The sequence below is a fragment of the Ailuropoda melanoleuca genome, chromosome 7, assembly GCF_002007445.2.
Source record: "Ailuropoda melanoleuca isolate Jingjing chromosome 7, ASM200744v2, whole genome shotgun sequence".
Classification (NCBI taxonomy): Eukaryota; Metazoa; Chordata; class Mammalia; order Carnivora; family Ursidae; genus Ailuropoda; species Ailuropoda melanoleuca.
Window position 1 is genome coordinate 88,057,970 of NC_048224.1, and position 17,222 is coordinate 88,075,191.

General features: G+C 46.0%; 1 protein-coding gene across 3 annotated transcripts in view; it reads left to right on the forward strand.

Annotated features, from left to right (window-relative positions):
• The window catches only part of ENOX1 (ecto-NOX disulfide-thiol exchanger 1), a 560,973-nt gene that overhangs the window by 388,568 nt on the left and 155,183 nt on the right, over nt 1-17,222 (forward strand). For all 3 annotated transcript variants that reach the window (XM_034665221.1, XM_034665223.1, XM_034665222.1), the window contains 3 exons: nt 10,168-10,341; nt 11,545-11,751; nt 15,352-15,585. In XM_034665221.1, coding sequence (XP_034521112.1) covers nt 10,168-10,341; nt 11,545-11,751; nt 15,352-15,585 — 615 coding nt within the window. The remainder of the gene's footprint in view (nt 1-10,167; nt 10,342-11,544; nt 11,752-15,351; nt 15,586-17,222) is intronic.

Sequence of the window (17,222 nt, forward strand, 5' to 3'; positions counted from 1 at the left end):
GCTAATATGCGCCGAGTGCTTCCTCTACCCGGCACTCTTTGAAGCCCTTTATATATTTTAACTCACTTAATCCTCAAAACAAGCCTATCAACATCAATATATTTTTAAGCCTCTTTAGGCAGATTAAGATCCGAGGCGGCGTAAAGAGGCTGGGACACTGGGCGGGAGAGTGGGCCTGCCCTTGAGCCCGGGACTCAGACGGTCACTCTTTCTGCCTGTTGCTGCCTCTCCCTTGGATGTCTCTTTTCTTTCCATCTTCAACCCTTATTTCTTCCCAGCCGCTTGTCCTTGCCCACACAGTCGAGTAGAAAAATTAAATTAATATTAGAACAGTCTGATTTTAAAACAACACACGACCTCAGGTTTCCTTTAGGAGCGCTCACGATGTGTTTGCTTTTAAAAGAGGCTCTATTTTCTCCCCTAGCCCACAGCTATATGCTGATCTTATTTAAAGAGACCAACTCGTGTGTTGCTTCAGCCCCTTCAAGCAGTAAGTTTAAATTGAAACTTACATAAATTGTTTAAAATAATATGATGTGAATGTTTTCTTTGAAGCTAAATATTGAATAAGTTTCTCCTTGGTTCTTGTTTAAATTTATGAGATGTTCTGTATCTCCCCGATGCCTTTGTAAACTAAAACTAAGGTGGATAAATAAAATCAAAAGGTTAGCCCTTGCGTTATTATCTTGGCAAGATGCAGGTTTCAAAGGGAAGATCCCTGTGTAGACATTCACACGCTGTGAGTACCACCTCTGCTGTCACAACCACTGACTACAGTGGGCTCTCCATCAATATGACGACAGCCTATCAGCCTGACTTCAAAGAAGAACAGCTCTACAGAGCGAAGAGGCATTGAATGCCAGAAAGAAATGTGTTGACATAAATTAGTCTTTTAATATATACCCAGAGGGTCCCCATCCTCAAAAAGATAGATAGATGGATAAATAGATACCTAAGAATTAGAGTGCTTCTTAAATGCTTGACCGAATATTCAAAACCATTTTCCACGATTCCGCCGTGTTTCGCCGCTACATTCTGTGCCCCCCCTTGCCATAAGGCTGTCAGCGGGTTCAAAGCAGAGAACACCGACAGCCGACTCAGTCCTCTTTGTTCTCTCATTATGTAACAGTCCTGCCGGACAAAGTCACATAACACGGTACAGAGAGAAAATTAATCATCGGCTAATGAGATGGGGATGTGAAAAGAAGTTTGAAAGAAGTAATTCAGAGGCCCCAATTAGGGCCTATTCTCGTGGGTCTCTCGTGGGCACGGCTGGCTGATCCCAGGTTCAGGGGTGTGAGAAGGGCATGGGGGGAGGGGAGGGAGGAGATACAGAAGCTTCATTCTCTGGGCATACACAGCGGCTTTTGCAGTCCTCCACATAGGAGCTGGTAAGAACCCATATAGCAGCGGGCACCGATGCGATGAGGTAGGGAACTTTTCAAAGGCAGGTCTGTCTGAAAGGTTGTGGATGTAACTGGATGTGGTTGCCTACGAGGTTTTAAACCAGGAACTGATGGAGGGGAAGTGCCGTTAAAAGAAGCAGGCAAGCCCTGAAGTTACTCTGTCGGGGCGTGTGCGACAGACACGGGGCGGGGCGGCTGACCTGGGTTCTCAGCGGTTTGCTATGGAGTGCATTCCGACACACGTGAACACAAGCGTGAGGGTGTCAGCAGGCCGCAGAGCAGGGCAGATCATGTAAAACCTGAGGAATTCAGAGTGGCCCCCTGTGCAGTGAGAATTTGGCCTTGGCCGTCAGAACTAGAAATCAGCAAGAGTTCAGGAGAAATACATGTTAGGGGGAAGGAGTCTAAATAGATCTGTCTAAGAGGGTCTTCTTTTCTCCCTGTGGCTGAGCCTGACCTGCAGGGAGAAATCAAAAGTGGTGGGAACTTTTTTTTTTTTAAGATTTTATTTATTTGACACAGAGAGACACAGCAAGAGAGGGGACACAAGCAGGGGGAGTGGGAGAGGGTGAAGCAGGCTTCCCACTAAGCAGGAAGTGCGATGCTGGACTCGATCCCAGAACCCTGGGATCCTGACCTGAGCCAAAGGCAGACGCTTAACCACTGAGCCACCCAGGTGCCCCAAATGGTGGGAACTTTAAGAAAGACTTGTCTTGCCATTGTATAGACAGTGAGGGCCAGAGAGGGGAAACTCCAGACAGAAGGAGATCCTAAGAAAAAAGGTTTTGGAAAATCCAATGGAGAATGCAAACTCTTTTATTTAGTTTGAAAAAATCAACCGTAGAGTTGTATGACAGCATCCTGCAGAGACACGACATACGTACTTTAGTCGAAGGAGGTCATTTGACGCGTGTCAATTCCATGATGGGACTGCCAGAAAGACTCATGCAATGAGCTGATGTGACACTTTCAGTGCAGGCCTGGCACAAAGCAAGCGTTCGAGTGTGGCCACTGTTTTTTAGTCATAATGTACCAGGTCAGCCACAAGGATAGAGTTCAGAATCAAGAAGGGTCAAAAGCACCGCTAATCCTATAGGTCAGATTCTATGGGTCCTATTTCTGGGGCTTACCCTAGACTGCAGAAAAGGTGGGTTTTAGAGGAAGTCACTTAATAGAAGGGCTAAGGGAAGCGGGGTCACTGAGGCCGGGCTAGAGAAGACTCGTGCTCCTGTGAGCTTTCCTTATGGAATTGACGCGCAGCGTGGAACAGAGAAGCAGACTTCTGACAATAGCCCAGGAGAGCAGAATAAGGACAATGGGTTCAGTACAGGATATCAGGTTCCATGGCAACATAGGAAGGGTAAATTTCTCGCTGTGAAACCTTTAGAAAAGGAAATGGATGGCCTGGGAAGTAGCAAATAATCCGTCATTAGATGTGTGTCTTAGGGAAGGCAGGATAGGCAGATGTGGGGGAACTCAAAGGCACACTGGTGAAGCAAGCAGGACACCTGATCCCAGTTTCAGCTCCACTCTTAACTAGCTGTGACACTTTGGGCAAGTCACTTAACCTCTCCAAGCCTCCATTTTCTCATTGTTCAATCAAGAGTGTCAGACTAGGAAATACTCAAATCTCTTTCAGCTTGGAAATTTCACCATCTGTGGTGAGGCCCAGTGTCCTTTGCTTCCCTGTCAAAGTGACCCCCTCCACACCGGCCTGGCATGCGCGGGCGTGGTTCTTATGCCTCAGCTCTGAGGCCCATTGTGTCTGAAGAGCATGTTTCCGCAGGTCCAGAAAACAGAGCAGCTTACTTTGAGTGTGAAAGTTCAGGCCTTTGTACGCGCTGGTATCAAATTCAAATCGCCCAGCCCCCAGTGTGAGGGAATGTCACAGATCCTTTGATGGGCTTTTACTTCCTGCTCACTGTAATTATATTTGGTTTTCAAGTGCATGCTCCATGCACAGGTGGCTGGAAAGATCTGACAGACTTCTTTCAGAAGTCATGCCTCTCTGCAGCAATTTTGGTGAGAAGCTTGGAAATTCTCTTCACTTGCTGCCGTGTCATAGTTTCAAACATGGACACAAATCTCCCCACTCAAGTCAACAGTCCTTAAAATAGCTGTTGACGGCTGCATTCCTCCGTCCTGCCAGCATTATATCCCCAGTCATAGGAGACAGGGGGTTTTATTTATGGAATGAGGTCTTTGTTTCAACGTGAGCACAGCCTGGTTCCAGGAGCTCACCTTGGTTATCCATCTTGCGTTCAAATAGAAAACATACCTCACCACCTTCGGATCTCTTTGGAAAGATCACAGAGGCATCACCAATGTGAATTTTCTTAGATTCTGCTTGTAGGCATTCACTTATAAAGTATGCTATAACGTTAACGTATAATCTGTGGGGTTGATTTGTTTTTAATAAATATGTGGTCATCTTCAAGGTTGGGTTTTTCCACAAAGGGAAAACCTAAGAGTGATCCTGCCTCTAGGGAACTGGTTTTGAACATTTCTTCCAAGAGAACATTAAGAAATGTCTTTTGTATTTATGATCCTAATCAATATATTTTGAGAATACCATTTTTTTTTTTTTTTTAAGACTTAGTTATTTATTTGAGGGGCGCCTGGGTGGCACAGCAGTTAAGCGTCTGCCTTCGGCTCAGGGCGTGATCCCGGCGTTATGGGATCGAGCCCCGCATCAGGCTCCTCCGCTATGAGCCTGCGTCTTCCTCTCCCACTCCCCCTGCTTGTGTTCCCTCTCTTGCTGGCTGTCTCTATCTCTGTCAAATAAATAAATAAAATCTTTAAAAAAAAAAGACTTAGTTATTTATTTGAGAGAGAAGCATGAGCAGGAGAGGGGCAGAGGGAGAGGGAGAGAGAGAATCTCAAGCAGACTCCATGCTGAGCACGAAGCCAAACGCAGAGCTCGATCCCATGACCCTGAGATCATGATCTGAGCTGAAACTAACAGTCAGACGCTTAAGCAACTGTGCCACCCAGGTGCCCCAAGAGTATCTTCTCTACACACCCATAGAAGTCATCCTTTTTAAGACTCAGGTCAGCTATCACCCCCTCTGGCATTCCTATCATGACCCTGTCCCCCCAATTAGTTTCCAGAACTGCCTTAACAAAGTACCACAAACTCTGTGACAACTTAAAACAGAAATATCATTCTCTCAGTTCTGGAGACAAGAAGCCAGAAAACAAGGGCTTGTCAGGGCCATCCTCCTTCTGGGAAGGAACTAGGGAAGAATCTGTTGCCTGCTTCATTTCTGGTTTTTGTTAGCGATTCTTGGTGTCCCCTGGCTTGCAGCTACATAACTGAATCTCCACTTCCGCTGTCACATGGCATTTTCTCTGTGAGCCTGTGTCTCTTCTCTGCTTACGAGGACACCAGTCATATTAGATTGAGTATGACATGGTCTTCACTTGATTACATCTGCAAAGCCCCTGTTTCTAAATGAAGTTACATCACAGGTACCAGGGGAGTCATGACTTCAACCTCTCTGTTCAGAGACAGACGATTCAAACCATTACAAACCTGTATTCCAGCCTGCTTTCTGTGCTCCCCTTCTCTGTGCTTAGCGCCTCCTACTTAAATGTCTCACAACAGTTGTCATACAGTATTGTCATTTTCTGTTCAGGACTTTTTGCCGCCAGACCGTCACTTCACTGAAGGAGGGACTCATTTAATATCTTTATAGGCAAAGTACCTAGCAGAACATCCAACACCTAGTAGGCACTCAGATGTCTGTCATCATCATCATGATGATGTGTCTACAGTATTAATAACGTATTTGTATAAGGTTACATAAATATTATACATAAAATACGTACTTATTAACATGGCACATAAGTGCTACCATTAGTAGTGTACTCACCATGTGCCGAACATTATGTTAAACGCTTCAGATTTTTTTTTACATCCCATTTAATCCTCACAAGAATATTAAAATTTAAATATGATTATCCCCAATTTGCAGATACTATAAATGAGGCTTAGGAAGATTCAGTGTCCTGAGGTCGCTCCACCAGTGCGTGGGAGACTCAGGGCCTGATCGCAGGTACACTCGGTTGCAGATTTGGGCTCCTAACACGTTGAAACGCTGCTTGCACACAGACCGTGCTCTCTGAGGCTCCCATTCTGTGGAGGTGGTATGTCTGGTGTTCATGCTCACATTTAACTGAAGAACACATGGAAGCCCAGAGAGGTTAAGGGACCGGTCAGCTTTAGGGCCCCTCAGCTGGTGCCCAGGTCCTTTCAGTTCGAGTTCACCTTTTTGCAAACTGCTTTCCTTTGTTGATCATGAAATGATTTTCAAGAATTTAGAGAAAAGGAAGACATGGAATGAAAAGAAAAACATTTACTCTAATAATCTGTGAGTATAACTGACATGGCCGAAGAGTAGGGTTGTCAGTTGCAATGAACAGAACGTGCCCGTGTATCACAACGTAGTTTCTCTGTCCAGTGGTGACAGATCATAATCTGAGGCAGTGATTCCTCTGGAGAAAGGAGGGGAGCTTCTGCACGTTGCTCAGAGCCTCTCCAGCCTGTCTCTCTGCCCCGGCCCCCACAAGCGTGGCATGTCCCTGGACTCAAGGTCCCGTCTGGGCCTCAGGTACAAGGAAGGGGGCCCTGGGGCCCTGCCTTCTAAGGACTCAGCATCCAGCTGGGCTTGACCCAGGTCATGCTATGACCCAGACCCCAGGACTGATAACTGGGGTGCCTGTCTCCCTCCACAAACCCTAGGCTTTGGTTCCCGTGTCTGGATCCTGTCTTGTTTCTCCAACCTGAATCCCAGCTCAGGTGACCTCCCTGATGGTCAGTTTCTCTCAGCCTCTGACCCTGTCACATTGCTGCCAAACCTCACTTGCACCTGGACTGAGTCAGAACCTAGATCAGGCTGGTTCAGGCCCAATGACCTGCCAATGGAGTCCCCTGCTGAAGCTGGCCTGCCCGCTCTTGTGTTTTGTCTCTGCCCAGGACTAGACCTACTGCTAACCTCTAGCCTGATTACTGCCTCTTTCCTCTTGTTATTCTCTTGGAACGTGGTGCCCTGTCTTCTGGGCCGCACTTGTTCCTGGTGCTGACAGTGTACCTTTGTCCCCTAAGCCCCAGCCCAGCCCAGCATCCACACCCACATCTAAGCTAGTTAGGCCCTGCCTTGACCAAGACAGGCCTCTATTGCCTTTCTTCCAAGTGGGGTCGAGTTCTCATTTCAAATAATTAGACTTCAGTGAGGCGTTGATGGGAAAGGGCAGAAAGGGGCCCAGCTACTGCTCGGGGCAGTGGACAAATAGAGAAGGAGGGGTGAGGTGCAGCACAGCCGGCGGGGGGCCTCTGCCTGGCAAAGTGCACATCTGACCTTCACTGGAGGCCCATCCCGGTGAGAATAAAGTCAGAATGCACTAGCTTGAAAGGCAAGATCCCTTCTCCTCTAATCTGATTCCCGTGGCCCCTCAGGACACTGGTCACAGTGTCGCTCGCTTGCCATGCTGTAGCATGGACATTGATTGGAGTCCCCCAGGCCGATGAGGCTGTCCCCGGCCCGTCTCTTCCTGGGCCACTCTGTGAGCCTTGGTTTACACTTCTCAACTCTTCTGCTGAATTTGGTGCCCATCCTTCATGTTCTCCTTAAACACGGTGATTTGCCCACCTGGGGACCATATTACGGTTCCTGACTCCATATCTTGGCAGCAGTATGGGCCCAGGAAATGCCAAATGAATGAAGGAGAGAAACTGTCATGCCTCTTAACGTCCTGAACACAAAACCCTAACCTGCCCTCTGCAACATGCTCGTCTAATTGATAAAACACCGGACTACGTATGAATCCGTAAGCAGGATTTTTGTTTCCGGTGTGTCTTGTCCAGTTGGGAACTGACAATGGGAAAGAAACAGTTGCTGAGCTTTGACCTTGGCGCTTCTGTGCTTGCTGTCTGTGGTACAAAGGGAGGCTGGACAGGGCTGCGGTCTTGGAGATAAATAACCCTTCCTCTTGTTTAAGTACAATTTCTAAAAAGAAAGTTCTACTCTATACTTAATTGGATTCTTTCTTGCTGCAATTTAAGCCTTCTTCCTCCTTTCCCCGAGTGGAATTATAACTCATTATCTCTGAAGCTCACAGGGGCAGCTTTTCCAAGCAAGACAAGGCACTGACTCGTAGACCTTGCATTCTCTCCTCACCTTTGTCCTCCTGCGCATGTGTCTTTCTCAGACTCCCCAAAAGTGTGCATTTGCTTTAATGAGGTGGTACATAATAGGTTCCTGTGCTATTTGAGAAAACAATTTCCATCTGTTCATATATTGTTAAAAAGTAATGGGTTCTTACTTAAAAAAAAAAGTCTAATCCTTCCCTACTTCCTCCTCTCAAATACTGAATCTCAGATCCTTTGAGGTCCAACGTAATTTAAGTGTTAATTCCTTTCTAAGCTCTTTTCAAGCTACTGCACTCACCATGCAGATTTCATTAAACCTCAGAGTCTCTTCATATTGATGTCTCAGAAAAAGCAAAGTAACTCCTGTTCTATATTAAAATATTTTGCTCAAGAGTAGTGTCTTTTGTCCCCATTTCTAAAGATGTATTTATTTATTTGGCCTTCAGAAAGGAAACAGAAGTCTGTTACAACTAAAAGAGAATGCAAGCGCTGGGCTTCTCATCTCATTTGTGGGAAACATCTGGTTATTGTAATTCACAGGGTTCGCTGTCCTGAGCAGTTTTAGCCTTAAATCACCCTGTGTTGGCAAACAACAGTGAGGGCCAGGCCAGGAAAGAAGCAGACGAATCTTATGCATGGAATGAGATTAAATAAAGGCATACGTGTGCCAGTATTTCAATTTCTATTATATTCACCTTGAAAGCCAATCTGTTGTTTCAGGGATGATGCCACTGAAGACCATTCTGTTCTGGAACTTCGTCCTTTAGACTTGGCATCTCGATCAGAAGGCTACGTCTTGATTTTATTTTAAGAGCAGGGAAAATTTTTAGTAGTGACATGTATCAGGTGAATGATCAAGTTGGGTCATTCTACATGGAGACTTGAAGGTAGTCAAAAGAGACGTGTTTACATAGGGAACCAGAGACCGAGGGCCTGGTGCTGACTCTGCCATTTGATTGCTTTGTGATGTTGGGGATTCCAACTCAACCGCTTTCTGCCTCAGTTTCTTTATCTGTAAAATGAGGATAAGACCTGCGAAACTTTATGAGGATTTTAAATGAATAACCAAAGTGTGAATCTTGTCTCTGTCACATCCCAGATTTTATGTCTCTTCTATATCACTTGTTTTGAGCAATGTCAGCATAGAATCCTGGACTATCAGGGCCCCAAGAGATTATTCAGCCAAACAGTCCCATGTTACAGATGAAGAAACTGAGAATCGCGATTACAGAGGAAGTACCTAGAATGTCAAGGTGATTCCTTTGAATGAGAATGTTTACTTGGATTTATATTTACAAGTTGTTGTTTTTTTTTTTAACAAAACCAAAATTGGGAGAAAAAAAAACCCAACCTAATTTTATTGAAGTCACGCCAGTACACTCTTAGGTTAGACGGATTTCCTAAGAAATGGGACAGCAGTCCTCTTGGGGGTTATAGATCACGATCGCCCTGCTTATTCTGCTCAACCCAGAGGAAGAGCGGAAATATCCAGGAGGGAGAAAAGATAAGAGAGTAAGAAAAGAAAAGGGAGTTCATTGCTGAGGAGTCGCGGAGGGTCACCGTGACTACTCCTGGTGGTGTGTGTGCCTGTGTGTCTCCCTGCATCATCACACCACCAGTGAGATTGTCTGCTTTCTGCAAACAGAAACACTCTCCGGGGAGGGAACCCTTCACAGCTACTCTCGGACACTCAGTACAGTATTCTAACACTCCCTGCTTGTAAGTAAATCTTACTTATTTAGGAAAAGAACATCCCTGTATATCACCATTGAAATTACTTGTTTCATTACCACATTAAAAAAACAATTCATTGTTTATATTAGAAAACCCATTCTTTTGGCCTCCTTTCATTTTTTTTTTATACAGAGCGTAAATTTGGTTTTTTTGGTTTTTTTTTTTTTATAACAGGGCATAAAGATTTCAGGAGGGTTGGTCAATTATTTATTTGTTGATTGAATTATAGGAAGAAAGTGTAATTATCCAATGGAATGCAGAAATGTGTACAGGCTGATTCTGTGCCTGCATGTCCTTAACCCAGCCATAGTAATCACTCTTTGTTTTTTATTTCCTGGGGGAAATAGGTGAGCTTGGACCTGAATGCATCATTATAAAGTATGCACATATAAATTGAACTTTTCCAAATCTAGGTCACTTGGATAAGAAGGCTCTTCTGATAAAACCAGATTGACAATTAGATTCACAGGGCACTTCAATGTTAAATGGTATTCTTCCCACATTCTGGGTCATAAGGCAGCCAGCGTAAACAATACACCGATGTTAAGAGACAGAAAATCACATTTGCAACAATAGCAAAGCTTCATGGTGCATGGTTTTCCACTTTAATATGGTATGTTCTGTTCTGCCATGTTAATGTTTTAAGTGATATAATTTCCTTTTCATGTAGGCTTAAGTTCATCTTTTATTTTCTCTTTACCTTTCTGGAATAGCTTTCTATAATGCTACATCTTATGCCGGGAGAAATTCCTAAAAAAAAAAAAAAAAAAGTAGAAAGCATAAAGTCAAATAATCTTTGCAGGAAAACAGCAAAAATAACAATGAAAATTGATTTAAGATCCTCCCAGCCAAAATGTTATCTTGTGTACTTTACAGACTCAATCTGTGTCCCAGGCTTTGATCCAGGCCTCAACATGATGACTGGGATCACCCCCATTAACCCAATGATACCAGGCTTGGGGCTGGTACCCCCCCCACCGCCAACAGAAGTGGCTGTCGTCAAAGAAATAATCCACTGCAAAAGTTGTACTCTTTTCCCTCAAAATCCAAGTAAGTGATACCTGTGAGAAATATATGCTCCTCAATTTAAATTTCTTTCCTTTTTTTTTTTTAAACGTAGCATCGCATGCACTTTCAGATGTGACTCAGAATTCTTCCACATGGATGCACAAAGTGGGGATCCACTGGGCATGAGGCTTTTGTCTCTAGATTAGCACAATGTATGGGGCTGTGTCCATGTGTTCTATCCAGGAGCTGAACTGACATCATGAAGCCATGATGGGATATATATACCCAGCATTAAGAATCTTTTTGCATGCAACGAAGTCTAGCATTTGCTGCAAAATATAGTGTGAAATATGTGAGCATTTCCATCCATCTTCACAAATGTGGGAGAAAAACTCTGAAATGTGCTTTGCTAGATGGAAAATTGAATTAATTTGGCAGTTAGCAATTTTGGGGGGAGCCCGCATCTCAGAGTTTCTGGGCCAAATGGCATTTGCTTGAAGGAAACATACATTTGATGAAATAAATGAGCCAGTTTTTTTTTAAATTCAGTCTCAGATACTAAGTTTATGGGCTTAAATAGCTAGAATTTTTTTAATTCATATTAATCAGTGTTGCCTTTTTGAAGTGGACTTTTCAGGAGATTGCTTTAGTAATCTACATATAAACTAGGTAAAATGTTGTGACAGTGTACGTTTTATCTTTTCTTACAGCCTCCCCCAAATGTAATCATTGGCTCATTTAAATGTGAATAGTAAAAAAAAAAAAAGTGTTGTCTTCAGGCCCTGTGTTTCCCCAGCAGAGCAAGTACTGCGCATGCTTACAGGTCCTGTTCTCTGCCTTGCTGATCCGTTATCCCACAGCAAGACAAAGCAGATAACAAGCCCAAGTTTTCCATCATGTTGTCATCTCATCATGCTTTGTACTTTGTGAAGTTTTTTCCCCCCATTTTCTGGGCTTCTGTATTATGAAGGAGAAATTAAATTATGGTAACATTTGCTTTATCTCTGTTCATGGACAAGCTTAGCCACCCTGTGTAGAAAGGACCACAGAAAGTAAAGGTTGGGAGGAGGAGGGGAGAGGAGGTAAAAATAGGGCAGCCCGCCATCAGTGTAAGTACGTGTAGACGTTTATCACGACTCAGACTGGAGAAAGTTACTCTGCAAGTTCCACGTTCGCCAGGTGAACCAGGAATAGCGCAAAAAATAAATAAACAGCACACCCCTCTGTTTCTGTTGTGATCATTAGATCTTCCACCTCCTTCCACAAGAGAACGACCTCCCGGGTGTAAGACCGTGTTTGTCGGAGGATTACCAGAAAATGCTACTGAGGAAATCATTCAAGAAGTCTTTGAGCAGTGCGGTGATATTACAGCCATTCGGAAAAGCAAGAAGAATTTTTGTCACATTCGCTTTGCAGAGGAATTCATGGTTGATAAAGCCATTTACCTTTCCGGTACTTTGCATTACATAAGGGGTTTTCTAGGCATTTTGTTATGTTTTGTGATGTTAATATCAGCTTATTTCCCTTTGGCCTTAATGCACAGTAAAGTCCTCACAGTTTGGGGCTGGAAAAGGAGGACCTCTGCCTTTTCCCTTGGCTGCCAGAAGCTCTATGTTAAGTCTGTGAGGGCACCTCGCGGCAGGAAGGGTTTCCCACCACCAGTCTTCAGGAATTCCATCTAGTTTCTAATTAATGTTCTCAAGTGCTTATTAGATGAAAAGCAATATTATGAATACTGAGGACCATTATTATTATTGGATATAATTCCCTGGGGGAATAAAGTACTCTCTCGGCATAATTTCAGTTTTTCAGAAGTGGTTCACTTTCTAGACCCCAGGGTACCAAATCAAGATCAGTGTCCTTGCAGGAAGTAGTCCGTAGGTCCTAGGGGACCGTAGGTCCTAGGGGAAGGCCCGATATCATTGCCCAATTGCTAGCGCGTTTAGCTATCCTGGTAAAGGCTACCCCAGGATACCCGCTTCTTGGGCGCCAATTGATAGGGGAGATTATTAATGTTGAAATTGGACCCAGTGCTGCCTGTGGGTGTTGGAGCGAGTGTACTGAGGCTGTCCTCGAGGCCTTTGCCAAATGTAAGAGCTATACATCTGGTACTCATATGTGGTTTGAGAGAGATGTGTGCTTAGATTCAACTCATTGCCATTCCCTCACGCTCTCCTTCTGCATATTCCAGTCTGTCACTCTGCACACCACCTCTCTATTCCTGAGGCAAAGCTAATGAGGGAAGGTGAGAAAAGAATAGGGAAAAAAAAAAAAATCTGAATGCTACTGCCAGGCTTACTTAATTCTTGCAGGCAGCTCCTACTGCCATGGAATTCCCTTGCAAACCCGAAGCCTTGGGGTTATTCCAACTCTGCTGCAACTTTCCTGAGGCCCAGGTAGTGATGTGGAGAACTTTAAAACCCTTATTCCAATAAAACCTTACCAAGGGGGTGGGGGGGTGGGGGTGGAATCTGAAAGCATTCTAAAATAGAGATGGAAGACGAAACATAGAAAAAATGTTTTACAACACACAAATAGCTGTGTGTTTTACTTTCGTGTATTCTTGGGCCATAGCATCAGAGTAATCTGTTACACAGTTGGGGATTCTGTCGCATGCGTGGCAATGGGTCTCACGTGCCTCAGGCAAGATAACCTCTCTCTGACCCCCATTTTCTCATCTGCGAAACTGTGGTAGTAACAGTACTAACTCATAGGATTACTATGAGGAATGAATCAAAATAATGGATATTAAGTGCTTAGCAGGGCACCTGCAACAATAGGAACCACTCAGCAATGGTTGTTTTTAGCACAAATATCCTGAAGATGGTAAAGAAGGACTGAGTCTCGTTTCTCACAGACCCGCCCCGGGGAACCTGGGTTGTAACGACAGCTCTACCAATAAAACTATTACTTTACTCCACCTGATTAAACGAGAGGGTCAGAGTAGATCAAAAGTGCTTTTCCGGTCCAACATAACACAATGTTTCAACACAATCAGAAACCCCATGAGACATTGCCAAAGGGGAACAGGCCCAAATTTAGGCACGTGAAAGGTATTCCTGTATTTATTCCTTGACGCTAGGCTCTTCCCAACTTGGACCCTGGTCCTGCTTCTGAGCCAGGCTCCTGACTGCTCCTTGGTCTGCCCCTTTGCGGCAGGAGGAGCCCACAGCAAAGGCCCTACCTCCAGCCTCCCTACCTGGAGGCACAGGGGTCTCCCAGCTCTGCCTCAGCCACCCTGGGGAGGTTGTACATCAGTCCAGGGAAGATCTGAAAAGCCGATTAACTGGAGGGGCAGGAGGGAGGGAAGGCTGCCCGTCCTGTGTGTGAGCTCCTGCAACCCCATACCCAGCTGGAAGGCCTAATTTTAGGACAGTTGAAGGCCAAGCTAATTTTAGACTCAGCCTCATCAGGATCTCTTTTAAGGCCTTAATGATGATGTTTTGGTGAAAGAGAGGGTACTTTTTAGAACCAGAAATATCTGAAAAGTGATGCTCTGGACATGAGCAGAAGAAGGTCCTAGCTCTGGACCCAGGGCCACTGGCCAGCCTTAGGCAGTGCTGTCCGCTCAGCTGTTAATGTATATGTCACCGTGGCCAGCTGACTTGTTAAGTTTCTATGGCCCAGAACCAAGATACTCTCTGCTTTAGCATGAATTCTGCGCATACGTGATCGGATGTTTGCGTTTTGATAGGTATTGTTATATCTTCCCAATTTTAGAGAACACCATTTAAACCTAGGAGTGAGAAGGGCATAACAAGAATCAGATGTGAGATCTGTTTTGTATTTGTAACTTCTCAAAGGTGTGACGCGCCCTACAGGGAAGAAGTCAGCCTCTGCAGGGATTTTCAGCTGAGTTTTCAGCCCAAATGCCGAGATAATCCATTGAAATCTACCACGGAGATCTTGAACACCAGTGTAGTGCAGCCTTGCATTTCACAGCGGCATCTCATTTGCAAAGCCCCTACCCAGCAAAAGTGATCATTTTGCTCTCTCCTCTGGCAGCCCCAACAGCTGTGATCCTGCTGGGACCTGAATTTATGTTTTTAAAATCTGAGCGCCCCAAACTGAAGAGCAGCCTCAAAGCCAAGTCTTCTTCATTTGAAGTGAGGCTGGCTGGCTGGTTTCGGTTCTGTTTGTGTTGATTTTCAGATCAAGTTTCTGCACATCATCTTTATAAGTTGGGTAGCTCGCAGTAAATCCCCCAAAGACTTCCAGACCCTTTTTTTTTTTTTTTGGTCTGGCTCTGCGCTCTTTGCACAGGCTCCCATGGCCTCAAAGATTGTGTGGACAATTTGTGCCGGGCTGCATGCCAGATGAGGTACTGCAGGGCTGTAAGGAAGGCAGCGGTGAGGCCTCTTGATTGAAGGTAAAATAGTCTCCCGTGTGCCCCAGAGGATAAGTGGAAATAAAACAGCATTGCAAAATTGCCTGGTAATTGTGGCTTTTGCAGCTGCTGAGAGAGAATCGAGCAGCATTTTCTAGGGGAATGAAGCAATAACCTATGAGTGAGGTGTTGTGGAATTTACTTTGTAGATCTTTTTAAATACCATAGATATTCTTTATTTACTCCTACTCCACCTTTTTCCAAAAAAGAATCTAAGAACACTTATGCAATAGAGTTACCAATAATTGAAAATGTAATACCAGGGCCATAGAAACACAGAGAGGGGGAAAATGCTACATGCCAAATTTGTCTCCGAGCTTCCTGGAAGCCAGAGGGAAGAAGGAGTTACGGTAAGTGACCTGGTTCTTGAGGTCATCCTCTCAGCAACAGTGGCTTGAAAGATGGGTAGGTGATCCTCGGAGACACCTCCCAGGAGTGTGTTTAGCCCCAAATCCGTAATCAGCTGAACTTGGCAGTACTTCCTCATCACTGGGGAGAAGGGTAATTGCTTCCCACCTCCTGTGGGAAGAATGCAGTGCCTTTCATCTGGGGAAAAAAAAAAAAAAAGGCGAAAGCTCCCCAGGGTGCCTTGAAGGCCCGGACTAAATGATGCCCTCATCACGGTGGTGACACTGTGACGCCACCGGCCTTTCCGTTCCTTTCAGGTTACCGGATGCGATTAGGGTCTAGCACGGACAAAAAAGACTCAGGCCGCCTGCACGTGGACTTCGCCCAAGCCAGGGACGACTTCTACGAGTGGGAATGCAAGCAGCGAATGCGCGCGCGCGAGGAGCGGCACCGGCGCAAGCTGGAGGAGGACCGGCTACGGCCGCCCTCGCCGCCGGCCATCATGCACTACTCGGAGCACGAGGCCGCGCTGCTGGCCGACAAGCTGAAAGGTAGGGGGCCGCCCTCGCGTCGCCGCCTGGGTGGGGGGGACGGCCCGCCCCCAGAGACCCACCGCGATCCCCGCACGCCCCGCCCCAGACGTCTCGGTCCCTCGGTGTGCTGAGCGCATGCCCGCGAGGTCCCTCGGAAACGGGAGACGCTTGGCTTCCTCCTGCTGTCCGGACAGAGCCCTGCCCCTTCCCACCGGTGTTCTCGGTGCACGCGTACGTGCGAGCGGTCACTCAGCACGGTTCGTGGAAAAGGGCGGGAGGGTCATGCACAGCAGCCCCAGCGCGGGCTCCTTCTTCCCACCTGTGTTGCCCGAGCGAGGCTAGTGTCGCCCGTGGGCAGGTGGGTCCTGGAGTTTCCGCCCACCTGGACTCTTGACAGGGTCCCCCTTGACGCCCATGGGAAACGGCGCTGGGGTTTGTGGAGGGTGGAAGAGAAAGGTAGAAAAGGATCCTCGCCGTCTGAGATGGAGTTGAAGGGACATTGTTGACACCTACAGAATAATTACGAATAAAAACGAGTACATTTCATTTCTTCAGAATTTGCTGTGCTCCTTTCACACGTTGGATGCTATGGGGGATTAAGCCACATGGAGGCTTTAGTACCTGACCCCGTGAACTGCAGATGATTGGCGCGGGACCGGATTTTAGCTCGGGATCCCATGTATGTGTGAATCCTCTTCCATTACTGATTGGAGTCGCGTAATCTGAGCGGCGTCTGCATCTACGGGCAAATGATGGGCAGACCTTCCTCAGGCCATTGGGCGCGTCAGGTTAGAGTAGCTGGCCACACCCAGGTGTCTCAAGTAAATGATTAACTGCAGTAGAAAGCCAACCACGGGACAGTCAACCAACATAGGAGCAACGTGCTCTGGGAACACAGGGGCAAGTGTTGATGAAGGTACGGAGAAAACCTTCACAGAGGAGAACTGTGCAGGATAAACAAGGTTTTCTTTCCCAGGAGAAGAAGGGCCTTAAAGACATTCCGCTCAGAGGCAGGTGCCCTAGGGAAAAAAACACAAGGAAGCAGAGAGGAATGCGGCACAGGAGAAGGGCAAGGGGCCTGATCCAGCTCACTTGAGAGCGGCATGGAAGTTTCTAGAGCAAGGTGAAGCTGGAAGAGCAGTCTGGGGCCAGATGGTCCGGCCCTGAAGGCTGCTGCCGGATTTGGGTTTTACTCCCTAAGCAGTGGAGAAGCCATTAAAGATTTCTTATGAGAAGAGAGATGTGATTGATCCTTGGAGTGTTTTAGGGCATAGCTAGTGTACTGCTGGCAGTGTGTAAAGTGATTGGATGTTTTCACTAAATGAAATGTGTGAAAGCTGCCCAAAACCTATTTTAGGAGGATAGGAGGTTGACGTTCTGTTTCTTTAAAATTCTTTTTTTTTTTAAGATTTTATTTATTTGACAGAGATAGAGACAGCCAGCGAGAGAGGGAACACAAGCAGGGGGAGTGGGAGAGGAAGAAGCAGGCTCCCAGCAGAAGAGCCTGACGTAGGGCTCGATCCCAGAACTCCGGGATCACTCCCTGAGCCGAAGGCAGACGCTTAACGACTAAGCCACCCAGGCGCCCCTAAAAGAAAATTCTTTTAAAAAGGACTTCTGCTTCTAGCCCTCATGCCCTGTTCAGGCCTTGGGAG